A 12,138-nucleotide genomic window follows, 5' to 3' on the forward strand; every position below is an offset into this window, starting at 1 on the left:
ATAATGAGTGGTGGAGCAGGGTCGAAGGGCTGAATGGCCGACTCTTGTTTCTATTTTCTATGTATGTTGCTAAGAATGTGAAGGCTGGTAGGGTGAAAAGTCAGGAAAGGGGAACACTACCATGGATCTGGGATGGAGGGGAAGGGTGGGATGAGAATTGCAGGAGATTGGTTAGACTTGAGCGCACTGTCAACCACAGGGGTGGGGGTGAGGAGCCCTCAGTTCAGGAAAAGGAAGACATGTCAGAAGCACCATTTTGGAAGATAGCATCATTGGAACAGATGTGACGGAGGTTTAGAAATTGGAAGGTTGGGATGGAATTCTTACAGCAAGTGGGATGTGAGTTTGTAGTCATGGTAGCTCTGGGAGCTGGTGGGTTTGTGATGAATGTTGGTAGACAGTCTATCACCAGAAATAGAGATGCGGAAGTCAAGAAAGGGAAGGCATGTCAGGGATGGACCATGTGAAGGTGAGAGAAGAGTGGAAATTGGAAGCAAAATCTGCACGTTAATCCAGGTCCAGACAAGAGCATGAACCAGCAGCAATACAGTCATCAATGTATTGGAAAAATACTTTTGGGAGGGGGCCTGAATAGGACTGGAACAAGAAATGTTTCACATACCGCACAAAAAGACAGGCATTATTGAGGCCCATATGAGTACCCATACCCACACTTTTTATTTGAAGGTGAGACAAGTTAAAGGAGAAATTGGTGAGTGAAAGACAAATTGGGCAGAGGAGAGTAGTAGTGGATGAGGATTGTTCAGGCCTCTGCTGAAGAAAGAAGCAGAGAGCCCGCAAACCATTCTGGTTGGGATGGAGGTGTAGAGGGATTGGGCATCATAGTAAAGAGGTAGTGATTAGGGGCAGGAAACTGGAAATTATTCATATGACATAGTGCATCAGAGGAAGCAGAAATGTAGGTGGGAAGAGATTGGGCCAGAGGAGAGAGAACGGAGTCAAGATCGGAAGAAATTAGTTCTGTGAAACAGGAACAGTTTGACACAATGGGTCTACCAGGATGATCCCATTTGTGGATTTTAGGAAGGAAATGGAAGCAGACTGTACGAGGTTGGGGGAATACAGGTGATTATTTATTCCAGCATCCGTGGGTTGTAAAAAACATGTTGGGATGATTTCTGCATGAGCCAGAGGGCATGCCTGAGGTACTAAATCAGTACTTTGCATCTGTCATTACCAAGTAGGAAGATGCTGCCAAAGTCGTAGTGAAAGAGGAGGTAATTGTGTCACTGGATGGGCTAAAAATTGATAACGAGGAGGTTTTAGAATGGCTGGCTGTACTTAGAGTTGATAAGTCACAAGGACCAGATGAGATGCACCCCAGGATTCTTGAAAATTGCAAAGCCACAGGCCACAATCTGCCAATCCTCCTTAGATACAGGGGTGGTGCCAAAGGGCTGGATATTATGGGTGGACACATGAAAGATGAAATTAAATGCAGATAATTGTGAAGTGATACATTTTGGTCAGAGCAATGAGGAGAGGTGATATCAAATAAAGGATACAATTCTAAAAGGGGTGCAGGAGCAGGGGGACCTTGGGGTGTATGTGACAAAACATTGAAAATGGCAGGGCAGATTGAGACAGTAACAAAAACAGAAAATGCTGGAAAATCTCAGCACATCTAACAGCATCTGTGGGACGAGAATAGAGCTGACTGAGAAAGTGCTTAATAAGGCATATGGGATCCTGGGCTTTTTGAATCGAGGCACAGACTACAAAAACAAGGCAATTATAGTGAAATTTTATAAAACAACAGTTGGCCCTGCATTGGATAATTGTTGATAATTTTGTTCATCGCACTTTAGGAAAGATACAAAAGCATTAGAGATAGTTCAAAAAAGATTCACGAGAATGGTTCTAGGGATGAGGGACTTCAGCTACATGGATAATTTGAAGACACTAGGTTTGTTCTCATTAAAGAAAGTTTAAGGAGGTTTTCTTGGGTTTGCTGTGCAATGAAGATTATGTCTGTGGAGCTTCCAGAAGGGTGAAAACTACACTGCAACTTTGGAAAGAGCTCTTTGGTTGGAAGTGATTGAGGAAGATAACTTGCAGTGATTTTCCCTGTGACAGACAGCAGGGACATTCCCCTGTAGTTACCGCAATCTGACTTGTCTCCCTTCTTGGATATAATCATGATCACAGTATCCCTGAAATCCCCTGGCAGGTCCAAATGAGAGATATGGGTTGCACAGAAATGTATTTCTGCTATGTCTCAGAATTTCAGCAAAGATTCCATCTATTCCAGAGGCTTTGTCGTTTTTCAACTGCAGAATGGTATTTGCAACTGTGCTCCAGACTGGGGTGCCATCAGCACCGGGCTTGATGGGGTATTGAGGAATGGAGTTAAGGATGTTCAAATTGAAGACAAAGTGTAAAGTTTGAAGTTTAGTTATTTATTAGTGTCACAAGTAGGCTTACATTAACACCGCAATGAAGTTACTATGAAAATCCCCTAGTCGTCACATTCACGGTGCCTGTTTGGGTACACTGAGGGAGAATTTAGCACGGCCAATGCACCTAACCTGTATGCCTTTCAGACTGTGAGAGGAAACCAGAGCACCCGGAGGAAACCCACGCAGACACGGGGAGAATGTGCAGACTCCATGCACAGTTCTTCAAAATGTTCTCTCCAGTGAGATTTGACTGTTTCCCTGTCCTTGACAAGCTCCCATCCATGCTTGGTTCTCAGCAGGGTAGGCCTTGAGTTCTTGGCCAAAGATTATTTTTACAGCACTGAAGAAGCTGTGCGTGTGTATGGTGCACGTGAGTTGTTGGATTTCCCATACTCTTTCTATCCATCATTTGTACTCGATCTCACTGGTTTTATGCTCACTACCACCTTCTCAAGGACAAGCCAGGATGGACAATAAATGCCTAATCAGTGATACCTACATCCCATGAACAAATGTAAAACAATTCACAGATGATCTGTATTGATTTCAATTACTCTTCTTTCTGCCAACGGCAGTGGAGAATGTAGCAGTTGCTGGAATTACAACAGTAAGATGGGACCAGCTTTGACAAAGGGTTATCTAGACTCGAAATGTGAGCTCTTTTCTTTCCTTACGGATGCTGCCAGACCTGCTGAGATTTTCCAGCATTTTCTCATTTGGTTTCAGATTCCAGCATCCACAGTAATTGGCTTTTATTAAGATGGGACCAGTTTTGGTTCAAAAAATAAAAGAGTAGATTCAGATGAAGGAATGGATGTAGATCGTCAGAAGGACATCATGGTGATTGATGCCTTTGGGACTACTGCTTTTCTCATGAGGTATGGTGACGTTTCAAGTCCACAAAAGCTTTGCTTTTATGTTCAGTAAAGTCTTGTTTCTCTTGGTCATTTATGCCAAACCAGTCACAGTTTTCTAGTAGTGAGGTCTATGCTGATGTTTCACAGCAGAACCTGGCTTCCAATCAGCTTGGAACCCCCTTGCAAGGGGCCGCAGAGATGTCCACATCACTGTGCACCATGACAGGTAACAGAGACTGCTGTGGCCAGTGCCGCAAGCAAATTAACATTGAAGGCTTCAAGATTCCACTAAGGTGGTCCTTCTCAGTCAGTGCCTCACTTCTGATCTCACAACTTCAGCCACCAGGAGTTATAGTGTGCCTGCCCGTAGTGTTTGGTCGATCCTAAAGTTGACCATAGCTAACTGTAGGATTGTGTGGAAAGTTGTGTTGCTAATCTGGGGCATGAAGCAGAGGGATATTTCCTTCCATAAAGTCTGAAATTCAGAATTGACAATGTGGACATAACACTAGTATAATTCAGTAGGTAGTTCAAGACAAGACTCAGGGAAAGTAAAGATATGCTACAAATGTGGCCCTTGGAAGTTGAAGCCAATTAAGGAAGGAAGAAAAAATGATTTTAAAAATCCAGGCAGAATTTATGACATTTCCCTCTGCTTGAAGATTGCCCAGAGTAACCAAGTGCCAAAAAGAAAATGCAATCTGTCAGCACCCATTGAAACACCTTTGCGGGCCTAGAGATTTGAGACAAAGATGCTGATTGGTGGGGCCCCACTGACTTCCCGCCACTCAGCAGGCGCCAATTGCTCACGTGGAGCTGGTTGCCTGGCGACAGTAAAAATCAACATTCCAGAGGAGGGGAGGCAGGTTTTCTGGGTTGCGAATTCAAACATTTGCAAACTATCAGCGGTTGCCTGCAGTGTAACCCACAAAGTAAAGGCGTGATGTCGGGGATGGTCCAACCTTTAACACCTGTATACAAAGGGAGGTTCGCCGATACTGATCCCCGGCTGGATACAGTGTGTATTATGTTTCTCCTCCTTAACTTTCTGCTCAATGTCTTATCCATGTCAACTAATGTAAAGTGCAACTTTCTCATTATATCTGGAGCTATTCTCTAAAAATATATCGGCCTTGATTTTATTTATATACCACCAATTAACAATGAAACCTACACGCGAAAGGTGCGATGCTACAGTCTAGTTAGTGATAATGAATGTATCTTTTTCAGGCTGGGAAATTAATCCCTATTACTGGAAGTACTGCGGAATGTCTGACAGAAATCCAGCCCAGGGTATGTAAGCACGGTGCAACCCTACCATTTCAATAATACTGACGTTTAGGGGGGGGGGGGTTCACAGTAGAAACGTATTTATCTGACAACATTTAAGTGCAGCAAGATTTCTTTTGGAATAGCCACGCATGTCAAATTAACCGAAGCTAGTTGAATCAAGAGCTTGAAAAAATGGTAATAGCCCCAAAAACCAGATATGAAAAAAACTAATAGTTACAGAGGTTTAGGACTTTAGTTTATGGGGAATAAGTAAGAAGTGATGCCTTTTGTCTTATAAGTTTTAATGTATGTAGAAAGTCGAAAATGAATGGAGCAATCTTCTCTGGGAAACAAAGTGGTTGGATTTTGTAATATTAAAATGATTTATTGTGTTTTAAAGTACATACTTGATAATTCATTGCTTTTTAAAGAGGAACAACAAATTAATACTTAAAATTTCAACAAACCAGCCAGGCCATTACTTAATCAAATGTTACCTCAGCAACCATTCTTCCATTCTGAACATCGCACCATCCTCATTCACAAAGCACCCTACCTCCTCCAGACCAGTTCATAGAGAGACCATCCTCATTCACAAAGCACCCTACCTCCTCCAGACCAGTTCATAGACAGCCTTCCAAATTCAAACTGGCTCTCTTCACTTGTTCCCTTGTCAATTGAAGTTGGCACCATTCATTCCCTGCAGCTTAGATAAACCAGTGCTCTTCCCTCCACTCATCCATTTCATTTCTCACTGTATCCCAGGAGCAGCAAGCTGGTGTGTCTTCACAGACCAACTTCCCCCAAGTTCAGGGAGTCATATAGATGCATTGTGCTCCTCTGGAGGGCATTCCCCAAAATGAATAATCTACCATTAATGGATTGAAGATATTCTGTTCTGCTGGGGAGAGTTGTAGAACAAAGAGATCTCGGAGTACAGGTTCATAGCTCCTTGAACGAAGGAAGAAGGCAAAAGAGAAAATGCTGGAAAATCTCAGCAGGTCTGGCAGATCTGTAAGGAGAGAAAAGAGCTAACATTTTGAGTCCTGATGACCCTTTGTCAAATTGGGACCTGAGCTTTGACAAAGGGTCATCTGGACTCCAAACGTCAACTCTTTTCTCTATCCGTCTTTGGTAAGGCCACACTTGGAATACTGTGCACAGTTCTGGTCACCCAATCATAGAAAGGATATTATTAAACTAGGAAAAATGCAGGAAAGATTTACTAGGATGCTACTGGAACTTGATGGTTTGAGTTATAAGGAGAGGCTGGATAGACTGGGACTTCTTTTCCCTGGAGCGTAAAAGGCTTAGGCTTAGACCTGCTGAGATTTTCCAGCATTTTCTCTTTTGGTTTCAGATTCCAGCATCCGCAGTAATTTGCTTTTATTTTATGATGAAGAAGGCATCTGACAAACTTGGTTTCCTTGGTCAGAACATTGAATACAAGAGTTGGGACATCTTGTTGAAGTTGTACAAGACATTGGTAAGGCCACACTCGGAGTACTGTGTACAGTTCTGGTCACCCAATTATAGGAAGGATATTATTAAACTAGGAAGAGTGCAGGAAGGATTTACTAGGATGCTACTGGGACTTGATGGTTTGAGTTATAAGGAGAGGCTGGATAGACTGGGACTTTTTTCCCTGGAGCATAAAAGGCTTAGGGGTGACCTTATAGAGGTCTATGAAATAATGAGGGGCATAGGTAAGGTATATAGTCAACATCTTTTCCCAAAGGTAGGGGAGTCTAAAACTAGAAGGCATAGGTTTAAGGTGAGAGGGGAGAGATACAAAAGGGTCCAGAGGAGCAATTGTTTCACTTAGACGGTGGTGAATATCTGGAACGAGTTGCCAGAGGCAGTAGTAGAGGCGGGTACAATTTTGTCTTTTAAAAAGCATTTAGACAGTTACATGTCTAGCTTAGTGGTAAAAAGACTGGACAAGTTGGGCCGAAGGGCCTGTTTCCATGCTGTAAACCTCTATGACTCTATTGTCTGAAAAAATGATGAAGGTCAAGTGGGGGCCTTAAAACTTAGGCATTGGAATTCAGACAAGGTGACGGCCTAGTATTGTCGCTAGACTATTAATCCAGGAACTCAGGGACCCGGGTTCAAATCTCACCTTGGCAGATGGTGGAATTTGAATTCAATAAAAAATATTTGGAATTAAGAATCTACTGATCACCACAAAACCGTCAACGATTGTCAGAAAAACCCATCTGGTTCACTAACGGCCTTTAGAAATCTGCCAACCTTACCTGGTCTGGCCTACATGTGACTCCAGAGCCACAGCAACTGTCCTCTCTCTGAACAAGGGCAACTTGCCCATGTCCCACGAATGAATAAAAACAGTGAGAAACAACTGTTGAAGCCTCAACCTGGATACTTAAACCTAAACATGCTGTGTGACATCATTTAATTTCTTCCTCTTGATCTCCCACTGTAATAAAACATGCCATAGATATCTGAAGCAACTTCATCACAGCCCCTTTCCACAACCATTCAACCCACCCTTAAAGCCTTCTCTAACATTACATGAAATGTTAATAAACCTCATAAAAACATCATGACTTTAAATGAAACTATTTTAAATGAATCATAGCTTCCCATAAAAATCAATGTTAAAGCCAGAGTTAGGTTCCTTCAGACATTTCTTGTCCAGAAAAAGCAATGTACAAGTTGAAAGACTGTACAGTACATGTACAGCACTGTGCTGTGGGGTGTGAGAGGAAGGAGACATGCAGTGGCGGGTTGTGAAATCCTAGCCACTGTCTCTGCTAAAATAGCAAACAAAAACATGCCGTATGAATGTGTTGTGTTTGCTCTCTATAATTGCTGACTTTAATTTCTGGTGTTATCACAGAATGTTCCAATGTTCACTTAACTCTTAACTATTTAAATCTAAATCAGACACCATAACCTAAATAAATATCAGATCAAATGCTATATTTTTCTCATTGCATATTCTCACAGCCTGTTACCCCACTCGTGGTAAAGAAGTTTTTGAATACTAGCAGTCCCAAACCTGGGAAAGCCACGATTTTCTATGGCAAAGCAACTGATCCTGATATTGCATCAACATTGCAGCATGGACTTCCTAGCAAAATTTCTACATCTGTGAGTATTCATTGAGATGTAGCATTGTTACTTTGGTTTCACTATTAATAGATACTGTGCTCTTTTTCTATCCTTGTTACATATTTACATTTTTAGATACAATCACTTTAAAATGGAGTACATTAGATATGTGGGTTAAGTTGATTGACCATGATAAATTGCCCCTTAGTGTCAGAGGGATTAGCAGAGTAAATACGTGGGGTTATGGGGATAAGAGATTGTTGTTGGCGCAGGCTTGATGGGCTGAATGGCTGCCTTCTGCACTGTAGAGATTCTATGGTTATAGCAAAGTGGTTGTTTTACTCAGCTGGTAATACAGAAGCTTGAATTAATGATCTGGAGCCATAAGTTCAAATCCCATCATGGTAGCTGGAGAATTTAAATTCCATTAATAAACAAAATCTGGAATAAAATAGTAATGGTGACCATGAAGTACTGGATTGTCAGAAAAATCTATCTAGTTCACCAATATTCTTTAGGGAAGGAAATTTGCCATGGTTACCTGGTCTAACCCATATGTGACTTCCCACCCAAGCAATGTGGTTGACTTTTAAACCGCCCTCTGAAATGACTTAGCGAACTACCAAAGGAGCTCGATACCAATTCGAAAACACCAGTATCCATTATGGCACATCAGCAAAATGGATGAAACACCCATGAATGTCTATATCCGTTCAATCAAACTATGGAGTGGAAAGATTCAATAACAGTTCTAGTGAAAACCACAGGACACAGGAAGACCAGATATGCAGTGATAATAGCTTGCATGGCTAGTGAGATGAATTTAAAAGCAATGGTAATTTTGAAATGTAAAACCATGCTGAAAAATCAAGTTCTCTGCAGGAGGTTTTGTTCATGTCCACGACAAGAGTAGGATGTATGAGGATTGAGTGAAGCTATGGATCGCTAGTGTGTAGAATAGGTGTCCACTGGCCTATGCAAAGAACATAGCTAATTAATGTCATATTAATCCCATATTACTGATGAGATCAAGAGGCATCTGTGAAGAATGAACACCTAAATTTCAGTTATACCAGGAGTCTCACATCCGTAGTTGAACCTCTGGGTGTGTGCCTCAGCAAGACTTCAAGAATGATGTTTGTGCCAAATAGAATTGGTTGATGAAGGAAAAACCTTCACAAAGAGTGGAAATATGCACGCTGCCCCACTTGGAGTTGGAGCAACAAATCAGATGGGATGGTGGTGTTGTGAAAGTCTTGCTGAGAGAGTGTGTTGATATGACCCCACGACTGAATGTGTGAGATCCGTGAAGAGAGATGCCCCTGTGACCATCATCCTCTGTATCCCAGTACTGAACCTGCCACACCCAGGACCATCAACTGTAGGACACCAAGTTGTGCATCTTTCCTTTGAAGCACACAGCAGTTGCTGGGGTAAACTGCGTCTAATGATCGTTCCTGCTGTATCTTCTGCACCGTCTCCTTTCTCTGACTGCAGACTGAGGTCAACATAGCCCCTGGACTTGGCCTGTCATCTATGACTCCTTTCCATTTTGTAACAGGAATGTCTGCATTCTGATTCCTGCCTGTCTGCTCCTGAACGTAAGCAGGGGCCTTGACGTAGTTCCTATTTCCAAAGAGAACTATGGACAACAGTGACTTTCACAAAGCACTGCAGTCCTGACCTGTCTAGTGTTCATGCAAACCTTTCCTATTATGCCACACTAACAGGCACTCCCCCCATAATCTGCATTCTGCATACCTTCTTCCAGTAATACATGTGCTAGCCCTTAGACCTCCTTGTTTGTCTGTGTTTCATACAGCATGGTTGGGGCCCAGCTTCATACCGCTTTCCATTGTTTATCTGCTTCATCCACCTCCTTGCCCCTCTGCTGCTTTCATGAGCCCTTGCCCTTAATCCACTCCCTCCTCGCACAGTCCTCCTTCCACATTGTCTTTGTCTGCCCAGCCTTGCTCAAACTTTAGACCTTTGCTGTGGTGGCTTCAGAGTCCAGCAGCACAGTGTTGTCCAGATAGATGCTGGTGTGTGGCATAGGGAGAAGCAGATTACTGATTCACATTACTGATCCCAGCAGATTACTGATTCACATTACTGATCCCAGTTACAGGAGGGTCCCTGGGTTCAGCAGCATGGTGCTGTCCACAAAGACTGGTGTACCCCAGAGGCTGATGTACAGTGCATTAGAAATAGCATAGCTTTATAGCAGGCTGGCTTTGCATGTTGCACTCATCTCGAAGACTCTGGCGAGCTAAGGACTGCCTTGTACACACCATTCTTTATCAATCAGGTTTGATGTTTATGTAATTTCCCACTGACAAAATTGGAAGACCTGATGGGATTACAGCAGATAGCTGTTTTAATGAGCAGTCATGAGATGCAAATGAATGCAAATAGATTCTGCGCCACCTGCCAGCGGGAAGAATAACCTGCTATTGGGAGAATTACTACGTGATTTTATGCCAGCAGGATTCTCTGTGTCCGTCTGCCATCAAACCCGCCACGGGCAGGTTGGGAGAATTCTGCAGTGGAGCAACACTTAGTTGATATGAAGGGTGAAGACACAATGTCACGTGACTTAGCAGTCACAATCACCATCCAGTTAATGAGGCTGTGGATAATTGGAGGGTAGAGATTCTTGCTGGCATGAAATGATAGCAAGAATGTGTATTCCTGCTCATCTTGGTGGGTTGCCATTCCTGACAGAGGGCATGTCAGTGCTCACCTGGAAGGCAGCCTGGGCGGCTTGTGGAGATTAGAAGATGGCCTCGCGTGATTGTGGACCTTGGACCCTGGACTGCCACATGCAGCAGTGGGTGGGGAAAGCAGCATCAACCATGTGGATCTTCACACTGCAGGAACTTCCAGGATGTGGATCTTCACACTTGGTGAAACCCCAGGCCAGCATTACTCAATTCATCACAAATTTCCATCAGACTCCACAGCAAAAAACACTCCCAGTTCCTGCCCCACCACGGGATGTTGGCCCGGAAGGAAAATCTCAGCCATAATCTCTTAGTTGGAACACAGAACTAGGACTGTGCAGACATGCGATTGATAATCAGAATGCGTTTTACTGAAGTAGGGTAGGAAAATATTTTAAAAAATAATTAGTTAACGTTAATGAAACTTAAAGTACTTGAAAAATCCGTTTCAAGGCTGGACAGGAAGGAATAGTAAAAACAAACTTGTGGAGGAAACGTTTATTTGAAGTGGAACAATGTGACATGTTAAGATTTAATTAAGCTGACAAACTCACTTAAATATTTGCCTTGCGCAGTGGTAACCAACATTGCGGTGAGGTTCAAAGCTGAGAAAAAGGAGAGGAGGGCTCTTTCAACTTCATTGGCAAGGAAAATCAATTATAGTGTGCAGATCCACTGCCGCCTGCTGAATGCACTGTTGATCTTGAAAGTTCCACTCCAGGATTCAATGCTACTCCTGTTATAGGCATTCAAGCAGAAAGTGAGGAATTTTGAAGATTGTAAGCAGAGCACTCCTTTACCTCTGTTGTAACCTGCCTCATTACTGTGACTGAGCATGGAAAGACTGCAGCAAGATAAACTTTGCCAGGCAGTATTTCACCACCCAGGTCAAAGTATGCTTTGCATAGCAAGCATTTTAAAGAACATCCAATATCTTAACAAGCCAGTGATCAGCAATTATGTTTTCAATCAGCTGACTGTTTGGAAAGAGGCAAGCAATATCCTTACAGTCTGATAATTTCCTTATTGTTTCAGTCTTGGCATAGCCTATTGGAATTTTTGCCAGGCGTGTAATTTCTTTAATGATTGTGTGACAATCAGACAGTTAGCTCATTTCAATTCTTACCCAATACTCTACCCACATGCTATCAAGACAAAGCCATAGTGTAGTTAAAATTAACATGTAAAGATGTAATATAAAAATACTCTAGAATGATAATGCCAACCATCACAGTTATGGCCAACATAATAAGTTTCACTTTGAGAATTTCTACTAATGTTGGAAAACACATCAGATACAGAATGCAAACTTCAATCTTGTTTGTTTCAATTCTCCTATGACTGTATCCTAGGTCATATTCAATATGAGTGGCACAGTGGTTAGCACTGCTGCCTCACAGCACCAGGGACCCGGGTTCAGTTCCATGTTCAATTCCAGCCTTGGGTCACTGTCTGTGGGAGTTTGCATGTTCTCCCTGTGTCTGCATGGGTTTCCTCTGGGTGCTCCGGTTTCCTCCCATATTCCAAAGATGTGTGGGTTAAGTTGATTACAGTAAGAAGTTTAACAACACCAGGTTAAAGTCCAACAGGTTTATTTGGTAGCAAATAACCTGGTGTTAACCTGGTGTTGTTAAACTTCTTACTATGTTTACCCCAGTCCAACGCCGGCATCTCCACATCTTAAGTTGATTAGCCATGCTTAGCTGCCCCTTAGTGTCAGGGGGATTAGTAGGGTAAATACATGGGATTACAGGTGTATGGCGTGGGTGGGATTGTTGTCGATGCAGG

At 42.7% G+C, this 12,138-nt stretch overlaps 1 protein-coding gene across 4 annotated transcripts in view; it reads left to right on the forward strand.

Moving 5' to 3' along the window:
• efhb (EF-hand domain family, member B) overlaps positions 1-12,138 on the forward strand; it is a 66,673-nt gene that overhangs the window by 6,657 nt on the left and 47,878 nt on the right. Inside the window, exons 2-4 of one of the 4 annotated variants that reach the window (XM_078236004.1) lie at positions 4,508-4,570; positions 5,910-6,035; positions 7,523-7,666. In XM_078236004.1, the coding sequence (XP_078092130.1) occupies positions 5,943-6,035; positions 7,523-7,666 (237 nt within the window). In that variant the 5' untranslated portion in view covers positions 4,508-4,570; positions 5,910-5,942. Of the gene's footprint in view, positions 1-4,220; positions 4,296-4,507; positions 4,571-5,909; positions 6,036-7,522; positions 7,667-10,663; positions 10,732-12,138 lie in introns of those variants that run through there. The other 3 variants (XM_078236003.1, XM_078236006.1, XM_078236007.1) reach the window with 3 other exon arrangements.

This window comes from Mustelus asterias, chromosome 2 (assembly GCF_964213995.1).
Source record: "Mustelus asterias chromosome 2, sMusAst1.hap1.1, whole genome shotgun sequence".
Lineage (NCBI taxonomy): Eukaryota > Metazoa > Chordata > Chondrichthyes > Carcharhiniformes > Triakidae > Mustelus > Mustelus asterias.